The 20,151-nt window shown below is 37.5% G+C and overlaps 1 protein-coding gene across 5 annotated transcripts in view; it reads left to right on the top strand.

The window, feature by feature from the left end:
- Window positions 1–20,151, top strand: part of flncb (filamin C, gamma b (actin binding protein 280)) — an 81,307-nt gene that overhangs the window by 16,685 nt on the left and 44,471 nt on the right. For all 5 annotated transcript variants that reach the window (XM_060890016.1, XM_060890019.1, XM_060890015.1 and 2 more), the window contains exons 2-3: window positions 10,316–10,564; window positions 18,507–18,604. In XM_060890016.1, coding sequence (XP_060745999.1) covers window positions 10,316–10,564; window positions 18,507–18,604 — 347 coding nt within the window. The remainder of the gene's footprint in view (window positions 1–10,315; window positions 10,565–18,506; window positions 18,605–20,151) is intronic.

Genomic DNA, 20,151 nt, shown 5'->3' with positions numbered 1-20,151 from the left:
GTCATTATGATTTATAATGACATTATGACGACATTCCCTTTAATACACAAACTGACATTGAAAAAAAGAGTATGTTGTAGGAACATTTTTGTATAATTCTAAAATCACACTGAAATTTGGACATATCCTTAAAATCCGCCAGCTGAAAACTACTAAGACATATAAGACAAAAAGGACAAAATAATTAATGCTGAAGGTTATTACATTACATTTGGAACATTTGAGCACACTGGAGAAAACCCTGGTTCAACCTGAGACTTGTTTTTGGGACAAAGACATGTGATCTCTCCACTCAGGGCATGTTGATGAAGTGGTTAGTGCAGAGGAAAGTCTGATGTAGAAAGAAAATCTGATCCAAAAGTGTGTAGTATTTCCTTCCATTTCATGATCTTGAAAGGTATCTATGCATAAGTGCAGGCATTATTATCAAAAATATTGTGTTTTAAACAAAAAAAAGGTGTTCTTTTTCCAGACTGTTGATGGTCATTATTCAAAGCTTGGACGTTCCTGTCCACTGGAGGAAACCCAGAGCTGAGCTCTGATACATCAAAGAGGTTCTTCTGTGGATCTTGAGATCTGATCTCTAAACTGTAAGCCAATAATTAGAGCAGATAGAGTCAAAGTCCAAAAGAAATAAGCAAACCTTAGGCTCAAGGTTTGCTGTGTGTGTGTGTGTGTGTGTGTGTGAGAGAGAGAGAGAGAGAGGCTTCTGGGTTATAGCATTTAACTCATGCCTACATTAGCTTGTGTATATCTCAGTTTCACATGGAGTGTGTGTGTATGTGTGTGTGTGTGTGTGTGTGTGTGTGTGTATGTGTATGTGTGTGAGCCCTGTTTAATGTCTGTCGGCTCACTTCTTGTTTATTGTTTTGAGTTCAGATCTTTCCTATGATATGAACATCATGTGCTCCTTTGCTTCAAATAATTTCTTTAAGCTCCGGGGTATGAAGACCTTTGTGTGTTTGTGTGTGTGTGTGTGTGTATGTGTGCACTTCTGAATGAGGTTTTAAATAATGTACTGTATGTGGCTGTTTATACAAAAGTAGACTTCATGGCACCTATGCAGTATATTATTAATCATACGATTTTCTGTATCCAAAATGAATCTGATATACAAGCCTCCGAGCCGAGGTGTTATTTATAAGCAGTTTACACTGGAATTGAAAAGGGGTGTCACTAGGACTACGGTTCAGCATAGAAAATAACACAAAGGTTCTGCAGACATGGTCTAAAATCTATGAGCCACTGCAATGCTGTGAGAAAATTTCAAAGAATTGTATGATACACTTTAATTCTTTGGAAAACTTGCACACAAGAGTTAAAAAATGTCCTGTTAAAAGAATGGGCGCTAAGTTTGTGCTTTTTTTGGCTATTGTAGAATGATGAGTTAAAGTTAAATGACTAGTTATACAACGGATCGTAATGTACAACCCCTCTCCAATACACTTTTAACAATATAGATGTAGATTTAGCTCTCTAATGTGCAAGCAACTAGCAACATTGGTAGGATAAAGCTTCCTGAGATGACATAGATAGATAGATAGATAGATAGATAGATAGATAGATAGATAGATAGACAGATAGACAGACAGACAGATAGATAGATAGATAGATGGGTACTTGGTTTCCATGAGCAGCCGAGCATAGTCATACAATACAAAGGATAAAAGATATAGAAACTGTACAAAACTATGCAAAGTATACAAATATATATCTTGGGACACAAATTAAGAGGGTGCTGAGATTTTATTAGTGTTGGTGTTTTTAAGAACCTTGAAGAGGCTCTCTGCCATATTCGTACCTAGAAACTTCAGGATCCATAATTATTGCCATATTGATGGTGCCTCACGTCATCAGTGCTCGTCTGTCTGAAGACAGCAATCGTCCTTGTTTTCTTCACAATAAAAGACTGATTGTTGTTTCTACACCATTCCACAAGCCTCTCCTCCTCTTCTCTGCTGTAGTTAATGAGGCCCACCACCACTGGTGACTTTCAAGATGAAAGTTGACGATGTGGTTTGAGCTGCACTGGACAGAGCTGTCGTGACTCAGTAGATAAAACAGCAGTGGTTTGAGGACACGGCTATTTGCGGTGTGTTTTGGAGAAACGAAAATGAAAGGGCATCATGCCAAGGGTGATGGAAATGCTTTTACCCAAAGCGACTTAGAAGTGAGGATGAATACAGTCCAAGCAACTTGGTGTTTGTGGATTCAACAGCTATATAAGGTGTAATTTGTAGGTCCATCAAGGGACCAGAAACAGTTGTAGATAGTTGTAGTAGAACAGAAAAAGCAGTAACTAAACCGAATAGTTAAGCAAATGCTGTTACATAGGAACGATAACATTATTCAGTTGAACTAAAATTCATACAAGCATTCATTGCCAGTACATAATCAGGGTCATGCTGAACCCAGCTGTGGTAAAAACCTGACACAGCCTGGGCAGGACTCTTGTTAACTGCTGGACAACTTGGACACAAAACTGCTAATGTCTAATATGGAATCTCTATAAACCTATTTGTAATGAAACACACACCGACAATGAACTATATAGAGTATAATTGGGCAAAAAGTCCATTCATTTACTCTATACCACAGGTTCCCAAACCTGATCCTGGAAAATCTGTAAAATCCAGTGCATTTTAGGGATTTCTTGATCAATCACTGTCGGTTGTTAATTAGCTGATTTGTTGTAGCAAGTGTGTTCCTGCAGGAAAGCACAAAACTATGCATTGCAGGTTTGTAGCCAGGCCAACAAAGAGTTGCCATATTATTAGTTATAGCATTAAGAGTAGACATTAATGGTAGAAGTGATGATGAACCATTAAAGTTTCATTTTATTAACTTTTCATTATATTAGTTTATTTGTTAACTAATGAATTTATTTTCGAACAGCTTTAGCCTAGTCAGGGTTGAAGATCTGGAAGACCGGGCCGAAGCAGGAATTGTGTGTGGTGCATGAAGGCTAGCCTGTTCAGCTTGATTCCACAGAAAAGCTAATATACCATAAATTGATGAAAAAGTTTATGCTGGATATGATCGAAAGTTGTCAGAACACACAGCGTGCTGCAGCTTACTGCATAAGGCCGGCCAAGGTGGCTATGCCGACCCTTGTCTTTCACCAAAAGGGGCATGGCAAGAGTATTGCCTATTGGCAGTAGCACTACAATAATTGTGGGCATGGAAGCCTTTATGATCACCACATATACATTACAGCGGAAAGCATTTCTTCACTTGCAGCATATAAAACTTTTGGAGGTGGCCCATCAGTAGCAGCCTGGCAGTGCTGGGGCCTAAACCCCAATCCTCTGATCAGCAACCCAGAGCATTAACCACTTGAGCCACCACTGGGCAGTTATTAAATAGTTATTCAGGATTGGTTGGACAGCTGTTGACTTGGCCTCCAAATTTTTCCAATCTCAATCATATCAAGTATCTGTGTATTGTGCTGGACAAATAATTCTGATCCAATGGAGACCCAAACTTGCAATTTGTAAATGTATTTATTTAAATGATCAGCTGCTAATTTCTTGGTGCAAGATACCACAGCACACCTTTAGTCGTCTTGTGAAGTACATGCCTTGAAAGGCTCAGAGCTGTTTTGGTGCCACATTGGGAACCTACAGAATATTGGTCAAGTGGTTTTAATGTTGTGGCTGATCGGTGTAGGTAAAGTGCTCATGCTTGCTCTACATAATTTAATCTAATAACTAGAAACTTGTTTAAATGAAGATTTATACTGCCATCTCATTCAGGGTGTATTCTCTCTGAATCCAATATAATAAAGTGAAGATGAATAAATGAACTTTTAAACAGTCTGTAATTAAAAATCACAAAACAATGCAGTCTTTACATATTACAACAAATTCTTCCTCTCTCTATTTATCTCGCTATGACCACCAAGCCCAAAATGCCCCAAAATGGTCAGATTGTCTTATTCTCTGCATTACACACTTTCTTCTTTTTTTCTTTTCTCCATTAGGAAAAATGTATGTGTGTAGGAAGATTTCTGAATGCTTCTGGAGTCAGAGTCATTGAATATAAGTGGCTTTTGTCTTTTCCTCCTCCGAGAGGCTCATAACCACTGTTCTGACTTCTTCAGGCCTGAAGAAGCGCATTGTTAGGTTGGTTATCCCGAGCACCACACGACCTTCGCTTAGTATGCGAAAAAAACACACTGAAGGAAGACAGCTGAGGAACAGGCATTCGCTTTTATAAGACAAGCCGCCCGGCTGCAGCTCAGACCCAATTGTCCTCCTGATTGCTCTCTGAGAGTGAGAGCGATAGGGATAGAGTGAGAGAAAAAGAGGGTGAGAGAGATAGTGAGAACTATGTACTCTGGTGGAGGGATGATTTTATTCGAATCTTATCTTCCTTATGTCTCTTAGTAACTCTCTCACTTCCAGTACAACCTGTTCCCTGTACAGGATGAATGGAAAGCATGACATTACATGTACAGTGAGATATACAGTAGCTACATTATGTGCTCTTGTTTTTTTTCTGCAGTGTAATATTGCCTGCGTTTCTCTCTCCTCTCAGTGGTGTGCTCAGTGGGCCGTGTTGCGTTTGTCACTGTGTTGGAATTCCAGGAGCATGGCATCAATATCGCCTGCAGTTCCCAGCATGCACAGTGGACACGCTTAGCTCACAATACCCTTCATTAAGTGCGTTTAAGTCCGTTTCATGAGAAGAAGCAATTGTTCTTCTGAAAACCATATAAAGACATTTTACATTCAAATCAGAATTAAAGAAATAAACAAACAGAGAGAAATAATTCAGAAATGAGTGATTCAAATGAATTTAATGATTCAAAGAGATCAGAACTGAATAGCTGAATCAAATCTGAGACAAATAATTAATGACATTATTAATTAATGAAACACACATTTATTCTAATAGAGAACAAATAGATCAGAGCTGATCATAATTAATAACATAATTAAATAATAAATTGATTAATGGTTAAACATTGATCTATTTGTTTTTTATAATTGTGTAATTTTACAAATTAGTAATGAATTAAACCCACATTATTCAGGTAACCTGGGATTGATTAATAAATAGATCAGAACTTATCATATTTCATATTTAATCATATTTAATATTTAATAAATAATAAATTATTAATTTACTAAATAATTATTAAATTATTTATGTTTATAAATTATTATTTGTTTTCATCACAATTTGGCTGAATCAGTTCTGATCGATTTGTTTCTAATTTTCTAATTTCACAATTTTATACATTTTAATATATAATAATTATAATAATAATTATTAATTAATTAAACCAAATGATATTTCGTAGAAACAAATACATCAGAAGTGATTCAGCCAAATGAAGATAAAAAATAAATGAATTAAACTGAATATTTCGAACAATAGAATTGAATCTTTCACTTTTATAAATTAGTAAGTAAACAAGTACAAATAAATAACTCAAAAAAGAGTAAAAGAAGAAAGATTCAGATGAATCGACTCAAATGATTCAAATAAATTTGAGCTAAATTTTTAAAACAAACAGTGCTGAATGAGACAAATACAACAGAACTAAATTATTTAAAGAAGCAGAACAGTGAAATAGATCAGAATTGATTCATTCCGATTGATCACACTGAATTATTTAAATAGATTTAATTAAATGATTCACTGAACGATTTAAATGGATCAAAAGAGAATCATTCAAACACAAGGGAAAATGATTCAAATAGATTTATGGCCTGAGATTCAAATGTAATACGACTTTAAATGACTAAATGATTCCAGTACATCAGGGTGCATTGAAAAAGGTACATGATAGAGAGAGTGTTTATAGTGATGCTTCCTCTACCATTAAACAACAATTTTGTTGCCTGATTCTTCTTTTGTGAAACTGAGGCCCAGAACTGAATCGTTCAAATAATAGGATCAAAAGATTCAAATGGATCAAAAAGAAAGTCATCATAATAATCTGTCGGTGAAGGTGGAGCTGTAAATAATAGCAGTATGTTTGGGACAAAAGGCCGCCTTATACAGTATGTGTGCGTTTCTGTAGCATAGTGTAGTCTGGATTTTCCTGCAGTCAGTCACGGATACACACAGAAAGAGAAAGAGAAACTGGGTGTCAAGTGTTATGTAGTCAAAAGCTAGTGGACATGTTGATTAGTGTGTGTGTGTGTGTGTGTATGCATGTGTGTGTATGTTTGTGTGTCTGTATGATCCTCCTTTGCTTTTATATGAACTTTGGGGCATAGGAGCGGTAACAATAATAGAACTGCGCAACAGGAAGGCTTGTGATCTGATTGTTTGAGTCTGTCAGGGAGCACATGGCGTGTGTGTGTGTGTGTGTGTGTGTGTGTGTGTGTCTTTTTTAAAACCGAGTAACATTGTTTCCATGCAACAAGTTTTGTTAGATTCAAGATCTATGTCAATGTGGAACAGCTGTAAAACAGCTGTGTTTTGTGAGCAGCAGATCAGTGTTGTTTTTCATCATATTTTCTTCCTGCTTTGTGAGACCTTTGACTATTTGTATCTCTTTTTTTGCTCCATTGTTTTTCAAAACGATCTCCGCATCCATGGTTCATGTCTGATTACCATGAAGGTTTCTGAGATGATTTAAAAAAAAAAAGAAAAATAAATAAGAATATCTGTTTTCTATGGGAATTTTTTTAATTCCTTCTAAAAAGGATTATACTATATAATAAACTGTATAAAACAACCATATAATGCAAACAGAAAACTTTCTGAACCCAAGATTCATACAAACTAAGTTTGTATGTAGTTTCATGCAGGGTTTACATGAAAAACTGGTAATGAGAATCGCACGACCGGACCTGCAGTTACGAGCTGTGTTTACATTCACTGCAACTGTGAATCAATTCCAGTGAACCTAAATGCAGCTCATACTCGTGTCTGCATTTGTTCAGTAACCTGCGTGTGTTTTATCTGATGATGACATCATTAGTTTCCTTTGCACACATGTAGCATTAGTGGCAGGGGAACGTTGTAGGGCACAGAAGAGGTGAGGTGAATCACTGGGCATAATAGTAACAAAATAATAATAATAATAATAATAATAATAATAATAATAATAATAATAATAATAATAATAATCAATATCGTGAGTCGATATATTTTTCTTCTTTATGCACGTTTGTGATGAACAGACATGCACCAAGTTTCAATAGAATTAACCCTACAGTGTCCACATTTCTCTCCTTTGTATCACTAGAGCAATAAAGGTAAAGTATGTAGATATTATCATTGTAGATTTATTTTCTGTAAAAGTAAAGCTTTCCCCTAACAACATTGGCTAGTTTCTAAACTTCAAAATTTCTAGTTTCATTTACAAATGGCTGAAGAATCCCTTTAATCAAGGTGCGTGTTCTGTGAATTCATCAACTGCACGTAAGCTTCCATTCCCTCAGACATCTCATGGGAAAGTATAAGGTTGGAGTTTTCAGTTTACTTACTGCTTATTGCCATAATTAGTAATTCAACAACCGCTTTTAGACTTTCATTTTGATGAGAATTAGGAGTGATTTCCTCTATTTTTCTAAAAGGTGGACTGGGGAAAAATTGTGTGTGGTAATCTCTCTCTCTCTCTCTCTCTCTCTCTCTCTGTCTCTCTCTCTCACACACACACACACACATACACACAGTACAGATTCAGTAGATAAAGTTAGGTTGAAAAAAGGATTACTTGGATTATTTCTTTATTTATTCCTTATTTAATCCTTCAGATATAACGTGGGATTTCCAGGGTCATATTTATTAGTCCTAGGGAAAAACTACTAAAAAAGACTAATGGAAATATTGTGTAAGAAGTATTTTACTGGAAAGTGAGAAATAGGATGAGTAAGGTAAGAGAGAGAGAGAGAGAGAGAGAGAGAGAGAGAGAGAGAAAGAGAGATGCATTCTTTGGTTTGGCAGTAACATTAGATCTAACTGATCTGAGCATGATGAATTCGCTCTTGGAGAGCATGCTGAAGTGTTCGCATTAGTCAGCTCCACTGGGGGCTGCAGCGACGTCTGGTTTAGATTTCTCTACGAGTTTGTTTTATTTAAAGTGACCTCATTATGTGGAGCCAAGGTTAAATGACATCAGCCCTTGGGCTTTACTCTGAAGCTTAGTAGTGTCCATCTTGATTCACGGTCCTCTCTCGAGTCTAAAGCTTTTTGCTGAGCGTGTTGTGGGACACTACGCTCTACGGCGCTCTGGCAGGTTCCCAGCAGCGAGTGGTGTCATTTTTGTGACAGTAAGCGAGACGCAATATGTGTTGTAACGAGTGTAAGCACATGAAGTCAAACTCTACGAGAACATTACGCAGTGGAAAAAGTCGCACATGTGCCAGTAATAAACGCACATAAAGTCGGACCCAGATGTTATGAGCATTTAGACCTGTGAAATGTATCAAAACAGCAGCATGTGGAAAGCACGTCTCAGAGGAGGAAGTCGTATCGTATCTGCGATGGCGCTGATACAGATACACATCCGTACTCATACACAGGGTCAGTGAACAAAACGTAGCAAAAATGAATCTGGAGTTATTCCACAAGGAAGCACCTCATTGCAGCACTGTTTTTATTCGAAGATGTTGTTTCCCTCAGAGGAATAAAGTCTCAGCTGTTTCTGGGTGTGAACGTGAAACACCCAGGTGAAGCACGTTGGACCTGATCTACTCTGTAATAATGTCACATTCTTATAATAGTGCAGACGCTCCCAATATTACAGAAACGATGAGCGTGTGTGTGTGTGTGTGTTTTTTTTTTTTATTAAAGACACAATGGTATATAATGTGATTGATTGCAGATTGTGACGATCGATGACGTGAGATTAAATTCAAGCTAAAAGTATCTTTGAGTAAATCTACAGCAAAATACAGAACCTGAAACACACCACAGCAGTGTGTGATGTGTGTCATGGGAAACTGTCTCTTCTGTACAGATAATAAAACATCCTGCTTCCTTTTTTCCTAAATCACAGCAAATCACAGCATTTATTTAAATTCAATAAATAAGGATACGCCAAACTTTTTACCGTTATCAAGTTACGTTTTAGGGGGGCACGGTGGCTTAGTGGTTAGCACGTTCGCCTCACACCTCCAGGGTCGGGGTTCGATTCCCGCCTCCACCTTGTGTGTGTGGAGTTTGCATGTTCTCCCCGTGCCACGGGGGTTTCCTCCGGGTACTCCGGTTTCCTCCCCCGGTCCAAAGACATGCATGGTAGGTTGATTGGCATCTCTGGAAAATTGTCCCTAGTGTGTGATTGCGTGAGTGAATGAGAGTGTGTGTGCCCTGCGATGGGTTGGCACTCCGTCCAGGGTGTATCCTGCCTTGATGCCCGATGACGCCTGAGATAGGCACAGGCTCCCCGTGACCCGAGGTAGTTCGGATAAGCGGTAGAAAATGAATGAATGAAGTTACGTTTTAATATTGTGCACAAAAAGTTGGATCCTGTTATAATTTTTGTTTAAACATTCGTTTAACCTGCCTCTTATTTTCCTCTTTCTTTTGAAGTTAATCAAACAAAAGAATTATGCACCTTGCCTTGTTAGCGAGAATTTTTATAAAAATATATAATTTTTTTATTATACCTGAGATTCCTTAGAAAAATGCTAAATAAATCAAAACTTTCTCACTTTTGAGAATCCACCATATACAGTAAGTCCCTGTTTTTGTTGTTACTATAGAAACAATGATATATTAGAAAGTGTGATAGAACAATTCCTGACCAATCAAATTCAATCGTTCACAATAATAGCGATAGTTAAGTATGTATCCAAAAAATGCAGTGAACATTCTACTGTACTTAACTATTCTTTAACACACTGTCGTGCACTACGTGACCGTTAGGATGGATTTGGGATTCAGCCACAGAGAAGAAAATGTGGTTTTGAATGTAAGGCAGTAAAATAAAACATAATGGTCTACATATTTATTTCATTTAATACAGCTTCTTCAAGCACAGTTATTTTAAAGGGTTAGACGGATCACTTAAAAAGGTGCGATTTATATTCTGAATTGATCTATTTCTGTAAAGCCGCTAAGTGACAATGTCTGTGCTTAAAAGCGAGATACGTTGAATAAAGTCTCAATAAGTTGAATTGAAAGTATAGTACAACATGTTAAAACTTGCGACTGAGACGGTTATCTTTTTTAAAGGTATTTTCAAAACAACCGATGTGCCAACAAAAATGTTGAAAAGAGCAAGATCGCATATTGTAATGATGTTTGTTTTGGATCATTATGAGACATCGACTGAAATTAAAACCTGTGTCTAGAAAAAGGTGATAATTTGTTTTGCACTGAGTTCTTTTACCTTTTCTGTGTACAGACAGTAAAGCCATAGTTGATGGCAACCTGAAGCTGATTCTAGGACTGATATGGACCCTCATCCTGCATTACTCCATCTCTATGCCCATGTGGGAGGACGAGGAAGATGAAGATGCCAAAAAGCTCACGCCCAAGCAGCGACTTCTGGGCTGGATCCAGAACAAAGTCCCTCAGCTGCCCATCAACAACTTCCACCGCGATTGGAGGGACGGCAAAGCTCTGGGAGCCCTGGTGGATAACTGTGCCCCTGGTGAGTCCATGGTTCCAGCCTGTGGGTATGAAATAGTGTATGGATGTTTGAGTGATAACCTGTACTGTGGTAATGACTCTCAGGGTATAAATGGCTTTACAGTGGCTGTGATAAATGACTGCTGGGTGTCTTTTGGCATCCCCATTAGCTTATTTGCTCGTAACAGACCCATATTTATCTGCTGGAAGTCGTTGCTTTTTTTGCTCTTCTTTGTTTAATTCGAGTCAAATTCCTGGAAATTTCCTAAAAACATTGTGAAAAGCAATCAGTCTATGTCTTCTTATATGTGTGCAAAAGCCGCATGCTATAAGGCCCAACCCGGATGCCTTCATAATAACTGTTGTTGTCCTTCAGCTGCTCATAACAGCAGATCATCCTATTTGATCTGGCACAGGTTTTACACAGGATGCCCTGATTGATGCGACCCTCTAATTTTATCTGGGATTTGGACCAGCACTGAGAGTTAACCCCTCAGTGGCTGGGCTGGACCCATGCCATGGCAGTGAGAGCATGCGATCCTGCTGCTGGACCACCAGGGAACTCAAGGCCTTTACAGAAGTAAAAAATTATTACTCACGGATAAAATATGGGGAAATGTTTCATCCTTTTTTATTTTTTTATTTTGAGCATCGCTTGCTGTCATATAGTAAAGTCCTTAGTTGTTAATCCAGTATGGTCCTAGAAACTGGCCTTCAGAGCGAGAAATAATGTGCAATTTTACTGGTTTGCAGATACAACACTGGAGGTGGAGTGGAGGCTCAGTAAGCTTTATTTTTGTTTAAGGTTATGAGTTTAGATCCGAGCATCACTAAGCTGCTAGGGTTGAATCCTAAACTAAATCATTAACTGCTCCTTTTTAAGTCTAAAATTAAGTCTTTAAAATTAAAGCATCAATTGAATAAATAATTTAAATAATAGAAAAAGTTATAGACAAATGTTATAGAAAATAGTCATCGCTCTTCAGACCTAACCCTTTATCTGCTGGAAGCCGTTGCCAGTTTTTTTTGGTCTTGTTTGTTTATATGATGTCACACATTTATGTCAGATCTTCTGGAAAATTTCTGAGACCCTAACCCGTGATTATAATGTAGAGAAGACATTTTGTAAAACGTTGTTACTGCACATCCAACACAAAGTGAACACACTACTGGTAAACGGTAAGGATTTAAATACTGAATGGTTGAACATGAGATTACTTCACATTGCTACTGTAGATATACTGGTCAAAAATAGAAACTTGCAGATCTTTCAGGTTGAATTGAGAGTCTATTCGATCTAAAACACTAAGATGGTTTAAGCTAATTGGTCAAATTTAGCCTGTTATGTGCTTGTAACATGTGAACCGATCTTCCTAGCTTTTTTTTTTTTTTTACAGTAACAGTAAGCTATTGATTTTTTTGTTCATCATATCATGTCTAATGGTTTATAATTAGACCGTCAAAAAGAACTAACAGGGTCAGTTTTAAAAGCTGATGATTTCCATGCTAAATCATTACAGGATCAATGCTAATAGTGTGTTGTTGTGTGAGGAAATGGAACAATTCTGTGCATGACTCAGCTTTTTATAAATGTGCAAACGTACACATTACATTATAAGAAGGTGTGGTTAGGACTAAATGGTTTTCCTCATTGTTCAGGGTGTCAACTGTAAGCTAATGACCTAAGTTGGTTTAAATTAGATTAAACAGGTTTAACTTGAACGTGTTGGATGCACTCAGTAAGAGAGAAGGCCTTAGGCAATGCAACCATGCTCATTAAAAAAATATGTATTTAAATGTAGCATGCATGGCAATGTCCTGCAAATATAATGTATAGTGCACATTATAGTTTATTTGTAAAGTTTGTTTGCAGTAAAAAAATGTTAGGGCTAAAATAAAATACTTAATTCTACTTTTTAAATAATTATGCTATTAGATCAATAGGCTAGCTACAAACTAGCTAGCTACACTGCTAGCTACACTGCTCCGGGTGTGTGTTCACGGTGTGTGTGTGTGTGTGTGTTCACTGCTGTGTGTGTGCACTTTGGATGGGTTAAATGCAGAGAACAAATTCTGAGTATGGGTCAACATTACTTAGCCGTATGTCACATCACTAAAAAACTAACAGGCTAATATGAATGATTTCTTCACACATATTCGACCCACCATTTTCCTGTCATTGCTTGAACCCACTATTATCTACCACTGAGTAAATACCATGTAATTACCACTGAGCTTGACTAAAATGTATGATTATTAAATAAGTACAGAACGCACTTACATTTCCAGCACTGTCCAGAGGAACTTACATTTTTATTTTCTCATTTTGTACAACTGAGGGTTAAGGGTCTTCCTCATTGGCCCAGCAGTGGTAGCTTGGTGGACCTAGGATTCAAACTCAAAACCATTGGTCAATGGTCCAACATCTTACCATTAAACTACCACATACCAGTAAAGATCAAGGACAGAATACAGTTTATAGTATCGAGGACTGCATGATAATTAGGACTAGATCAAGGACAGTATGTCTTTGTCATGTCTCACTCCACAGATAATAATATAAATATGAATATGAAGCTCGTACGAAAGTAGACAATCAAAGGCTTTAAGAATTTGTGGATTTTTAGAAGTATTCCTGTTTTTATCTAGTCTACTAAGGACACAGAAAAGTGGCAAAAAAACAAAAACGTTTAGTTTTTAAAAGTAAATGGTGATATCAAACCCATTTCTGCTCTCTGAGATGTCCCAAGTGATTGTTTAGATAGTAAATCTAATCTATCTATCTAAATATCTAATCTAAAACGTATGTTTATCCCAAAAGAGGGAACACACACATCTCACACTGAACGCCAACAGAGTCCTGACTAATTTTATATCAGACTTGCAGCCATAAAATAATTCTTTTGGAAAATGTCCCCATAAGTTGATTTCAAGCCTCGGTGTACAAGTAAAATGGGCTATAAAGTGAGTTCTGTTAACAATGTTGTTGTGGTTCCTCCCTTGGGCAGAAGTCGGTGTAGTAATTGGCAAGAACAGATATAAAACGCATGCAATATCAAGCATATGTCTTTCTGTAAGGTATGTTACCTAATTATGTAGGAAATTGGTTCATCGAGGTGGAACAGAAAGCTCCAGTGTGCTAAACTAAGCTCCATACACGATGGCAGCTAAAGCCGGGGCTGTTGATAGCAGGGCTTTTTCAGGGGTCCTTGCTACTCGCTCAGATCAAACCATTTTGTCCTAACGTGTTTGACAATTGGTATTCATCCTTGTGCATAAAAATATCTTTTAAAATGCTTTTATGCTATAATGCTTTGTAGTCCGTGTTTCATGGCGAGTTCACAAGATACTTCGTCTTTACACAATGATCTCTGAATAACAGCCATGCAGAATTCCAACTCTGGTTAATTATAGCATTGATTTTGATCTGTAGTCATTAAGAGGGTGAACAGCAGTCATGTTTCAATGATTCATGAAACATGGTTCAAAAACATGAAACATTGAAACATGGTGTTTTTGCTCTGGTTTGTAAGAAATAGGGTATAGATTTTAATGCAGTTTTTCTTTTAGAAAACACTCAAAATGTTGTTAACTAGCATCTATGCTAATGGCATAAACGACATTCTAATCGCTTAGAATGGTGTTCAATAGTGAAAAATATAAAAAAAGTATCAGTTTTCTTGTGAGAAACTTCAGGAAGTCCATAACAACTTCCTTTTATGGAATACTACAAGTCATTTATAAGATTGAATGTGTTCATGTATAATGAAGTCATAGAAAAGGATGTCTCAAGAAAGTTTTAAAAACTTTTCCTTTTGTGCAAAATTTGGGTCCCTGTTAGATGTTCGATAATTTAACCCTCAGTGATTGTGACCAGACTCACACAGACTCAGCTGCATATCTGATTTTGTAATGTAGCTACTTAAAAGTTATGATCATGTGGAGCACACACACACACACACACACACACACACACACACACACACACACACACACAGTTTTTCAGTTTTGTGAAAATCATGTTGTAGCATTTAGGAAATAAATTTCCCAAGACTCCAGTCTGGGTTTCTCTACACAGCTGCCACACATCTGTTTTCCTCATCCAGGGAAAGCATCTTATGACTCGCCCCTGGCATGAGTCTAATTTTTTTTGTTTATACTCGTAACAGCACAGATATGGCCTGAACAAACGCTTTGATCTTTGAAATGAGAGAAGTCGTCAGCAGAAAAAGATGAAGGCATTAAAATGAGAAAGACAAAAATGGTGTTTTCTCTCGGATTCCGTGCAGTAAACTCTGTTACAGGGAGAAATATGTTTGCTAGCAGGTTTATTATATCAATGAAATGTCAAATCTTTTAATATGGAATAAACCAGACAGAGCCTGCTGTTGTAGGAACAATAATCAATGATGGGGTGGTGCTATGCAGCAGGATGTGAAAAGTTACTGTTGCCACCACAAAGCTGATTTTCCAGCAACTGTGTGTCTTGAAATGTTTTCGCTAATTTATACCACAGCAGCAAACAATTCCAGTTCTTATTTATTAAACAATGATACTTTTTTTTTACCCCATTTGAATTACTTTAAGTCATGCTTTCATTAGAACAGCTATTTACAGCTGTTCTCTCTAATTTTCTCTTGAGGCCAATAAGGTAAAAATGCAGCTTGCTACAGACAACGCACCACATCCTCTGATGTTCCTCTGGTGGAAAACTTCAAGCAAATAGCACTACCTCACTGACAGTGGAGACTCCTTCCATAAAAGCTAAATAAATAAAGCCTTGGCATATCAAAACATGAGAGATATTATTCTCCAATAACAATCTTTGTAACATCACTTTTCATCACTACTGCTAACACTACCACTAGTACTGCTACTGCTAACACTACTAATACTAGTACAACTACAACAACCACTACCACTGCTACTGTATTATTAATGCTAACAGTACTATTGCTACTGCTACTATTGCTAACACTGCTACTACTAATAATAATACTAGTACAATTACAACAATCACTACCACTGCTACTGTACTACTAATGCTAACAGTACTACTGCTACTGCTACTATTGCTAACACTGCTACTACTAATACTAATACTAGTACAACTACAACAACCACTACCACTGCACTACTAATGCTAACACTTCTACTGCTACTGCTACTATTGCTAACACTGCTACTACTAATACTAGTACAACTACAACCACCACTACCACTGCTACTGTACTACTAATGCTAACAGTACTACTGCTACTGCTACTATTGCTAACACTGCTACTACTAATACTAATACTAGTACAACTACAACAACCACTACCACTGCACTACTAATGCTAACACTTCTACTGCTACTGCTACTATTGCTAACACTGCTACTACTAATACTAGTACAACTACAACCACCACTACCACTGCTACTGTACTACTAATGCTAACAGTACTACTGCTACTGCTACTATTGCTAACACTGCTACTACTAATAATAATACTAGTACAATTACAACAACCACTACCACTGCACTACTAATGCTAACACTTCTACTGCTACTGCTACTATTGCTAACACTGCTACTACTAATACTAGTACAACTACAACCACCACTACCACTGCTACTGTACTACTAATGCTAACAGTACTACTGCTACTGCTACTATTGCTAACACTGCTACTACTAATAATAATACTAGTACAATTACAACAATCACTACCACTGCTACTGTACTACTAATGATAACAGTACTACTGCTACTGCTACTATTGCTAACACTGCTACTACTAATACTAATACTAGTACAACTACAACAACCACTACCACTGCACTACTAATGCTAACACTTCTACTGCTACTGCTACTATTGCTAACACTGCTACTACTAATACTAATACTAGTACAACTACAACAACCACTACCACTGCACTACTAATGCTAACACTTCTACTGCTACTGCTACTATTGCTAACACTGCTACTACTAATACTAATACTAGTACAACTACAACCACCACTACCACCGTTACTGTACTAATACAGTTAACACTTCTAACACTGCTATTGCTACTTCTGCTATTACTAATTCTAATGCTAACACTACTACTAATAGAATTGCTACTGATACTAGTACAACTACTACCATTGATACCAATACTACTGTACTACTACTACTACTAGTGCTGCTGCTGCGACTACTACCACTTCAAGTAATGCTGCTACTACTAGCTGCTGTTATAGCAAAAGTATAAAACATATTCTCTCTAATTCGGTTGAGAATGAAAGTGATGTGCTGCTAGGTATCAGAGTATCAAAGCCAACATCCCAAACCCAATTAAGTGAAAACATGTGTAGCTGTTTGACAATCCTCTGCAAACACACACTGCATTTTACTGTTTGTGTGTCCATGGGTGTGTTTATATAGTGCTCCAGGGTAAGTGGTCTTGTGGGTGTGTGGGTGTGTTTATTATAAAGCACAACTTTGCTTTACCTTGCTGTCAGTTTCTCCTGGCTGACTTGATGCTCTATTTATTCTTAAAAGGGACTGAATGCCACTTTGGGCCTTTAAACAGTGAAAAAAAAGCTTTTGCTGGCAGCAGGATGTGGGCCGTTTGAGCTAATCACAGGCTTGTGTGAGCTTAGAGCTCAGTACTTGCTGTTCCAAAGGATTAAACAACCTGAATCTGGTTCTGATATACGTGTTTGGCAGCGACGCTGACGTCTCGTGGTTTCACGATCATTAGTTACGTTTGGTCCAAATGCCCCTCACACCCTGCCAGATCGTTATCCAGCACCTAATAATGGCACATCTCTGCATTCACATCACCCAGGAGAGTAGCTAACGTTTGCTTACGGAAGTTGTTTTGTTAAGTTAGACTGCCTGGATTTATTAACAGATGGGAGGTGTGAAAAGAGCTGGAGGTTCTGTACCGAGAACATAGACATGGTGAACCTGGTGGTACGCTCAGGGTTTACACAGCACATATACATAGAAGCGCTGTTATAGTCATTTGGGCTAAGGATTATAATACAAATAATTGATTTGAATTTTCTGTTGATTTTATTTCACTCTGTATATGTGTAACACTTCTACTAGTAAAACTACTGTAAAACTACTGATACTACCATTAATATTACTCCTATTACTACAAATTCTACTACCACTACTACTATCACCACTACTACTACTACCACTGCTATTACTACCATTACTACCACTACCACTGCTACTACTACAACTGCCACTATCACTAGTACTTCTACCACTAATACCACCACTTCCACTTCTGCCAATAGGACTACCACCACTACTATCACTACTACAACTTCTATTAAATCCCGCACTCTCATCGCCAAGGGTCAGGTTCGATTCCCAGGAAGGGAGTCATCCCAGCCACTGGGGGCTGCACGAGCCAGTGCACCCTCAATGCCGATCTCAAGCCTGGATAAAAGCCCAGGCTAAAGCAGATCAATGATCCTCTGTGGTGATCCCTAACAGGAGCAACCAAAAGCAGGAGAAAAAAATTAAACCACAAGGGTACTATTTCTATACTTTCTCAGGTTGAGCTGGAACAGAAGCATACTTCAGAAGTATCTGAGCAATCCCTTTGACTGCTTCAACCATTCAGCCTATTACTAGACTGTTAGCTTTCCGTCTGATGTCAGTCGGAATAGTTGATGCCTGTTCTTCCTCTACACTATTAGAAAATGGTATGAGAGTGCAAATTGGCAGTGTGTCTTCACCAAAGCTTATTTAGCTACACACTCTCCATACAAACCTGTGTGCTAATTTGTTTGTTATGATCGATGCAATGACAGAGGCTGAGATGTGGAACCTAAAGGAATGGTGTCTCTATGTTATGAATAACTCTCTCTCTCTCTCTCTCTCTCTCTCTCTCTCTCTCTCTCTCTCTCTCTCTCTCACTCTTTGCTTCTCTCTTCCTGCTTTGCCCTGTTTTGTCTCGATCAGGTCTGTGTCCTGACTGGGAGATGTGGGACCCCAATCAGCCAGTGGAGAACGCTAGGGAGGCCATGCAGCAGGCTGACGACTGGCTTGGTGTCCCTCAGGTAGGCAACTGGTCTCATTCTCGTATAGAACCTTATAAAATCTTCATGACTCTAAATTGTTTTTTTTTCTGTGAAACACAGGGCTGTACTGATAAGCTTATTAAATACAGGAAAGGAAGAGTTTTTTTAGAGTTTGGAGAAAGAACCTATAAAAATGACATCATGTACTTTGTGAAGGGATTACTGTACCGTGTTTACATCCAAGTCTGTAATTATCTGAGTATCATGGCATTTAATTATGTTTTGTAGGTTTCTGTCCTCTCATTAAAAGCTCTTAAGTACACTGGCCTCATTAGTTTGAACCTTAATTTTGTGTAATAATAATAATAATAATAATAATAATAACAACAACAACAATAATATTAGCTGTAAACAAATATGGGAAGAGGCAGAAAATAAGGAAAATAAAAATGTAATTAAAATAATATCAGTATTAAAATATTTATTAGTAAATAACAAATTAAATAAATAAATATTCTTAAAACAGTAATAAAATAAACAAATAATTCAATCTAAACCGTAATAACAAATATTACAAAGAGAAAAAAAATATGCAATTTTCAAGATCCAATATATCCATTTGTCTCTGCATGGCATATTAAATATCCCACATCATAACTTTCCTATAATTAGAATTTGATTCATGCTTGGCTTGTTTTAGTAGCATATCCAGCATGTGTATGTATTTTTCTTAGATCTTGTGCCACAAAGAATGGCTGTGTTAGATTTTGGACTATACTTACAGTGTCATGCATTTCTAATGTGAACACAGTTTGTACAGTGTTTCTATTTGTGTGATTAAAATGCTGCAGTTTTACACTGCATTTGTAAATTTATTGTGAATAAAAACAAACCCTAAAATATCACATTAACATACAGTATAGTATGATTAAAATTGAGCTCAGGAGTAACTTGTTTCCTTCTTATCACTATATACATCTTTCAGCCTCAATGGAAACCTGACTGTCACATCCATAAGCTCCAATCTTCTCTTCTGGGAAGGCTTTCCACTAGATGGTGGAGCGTGGCTGTGTGGATTTGTGTTTATTCAGCTACAAGAGCATTAGTCAGATTAGACACTGATGTTGTATGAGTGAGGAGGTCTGGGGTTTAGTCAGTGTTCCAGTTCATCCCAGAACTGTTCAGTGGGGTTGAGTCAAATTCAGGGCTCCTTGCAGGACACTCAAGGACACTCAAGTTCCACTCCAAACTTAACACATCAGATGTTCATGGGTCTGTTATGTTGGAACAGATTTGGACAGTGAAGGTAAATTTGAATGCAACAATACACTAAGTCATTCTAGACAATTGTGTGGGAACAGTTTGGGAAAGAACCACATGGTGTATGGTAGATCTGGATCTGGTAGATTAGTGGGTAAGGTGTTAGACTACTGATCGGAAGGTTGTGAGTTCAAATCGCAGGTCCACCAAGCTGCTGCTGCTGCTGGGGCCTGATCAAGACCCTTAATTGCTCAGTTTTAATGTAAGTCAGAGATTAAATGTAAGTCGCTCTGGATAAGAGTGTCTGCCAATTGCTGGAAATGTAA

Source organism: Tachysurus vachellii, chromosome 16 (genome assembly GCF_030014155.1).
Source record: "Tachysurus vachellii isolate PV-2020 chromosome 16, HZAU_Pvac_v1, whole genome shotgun sequence".
NCBI lineage: Eukaryota > Metazoa > Chordata > Actinopteri > Siluriformes > Bagridae > Tachysurus > Tachysurus vachellii.
The sequence above is the reverse complement of the archived record's forward strand: the minus strand, read 5'-3'. Positions and strand labels throughout refer to the sequence as shown.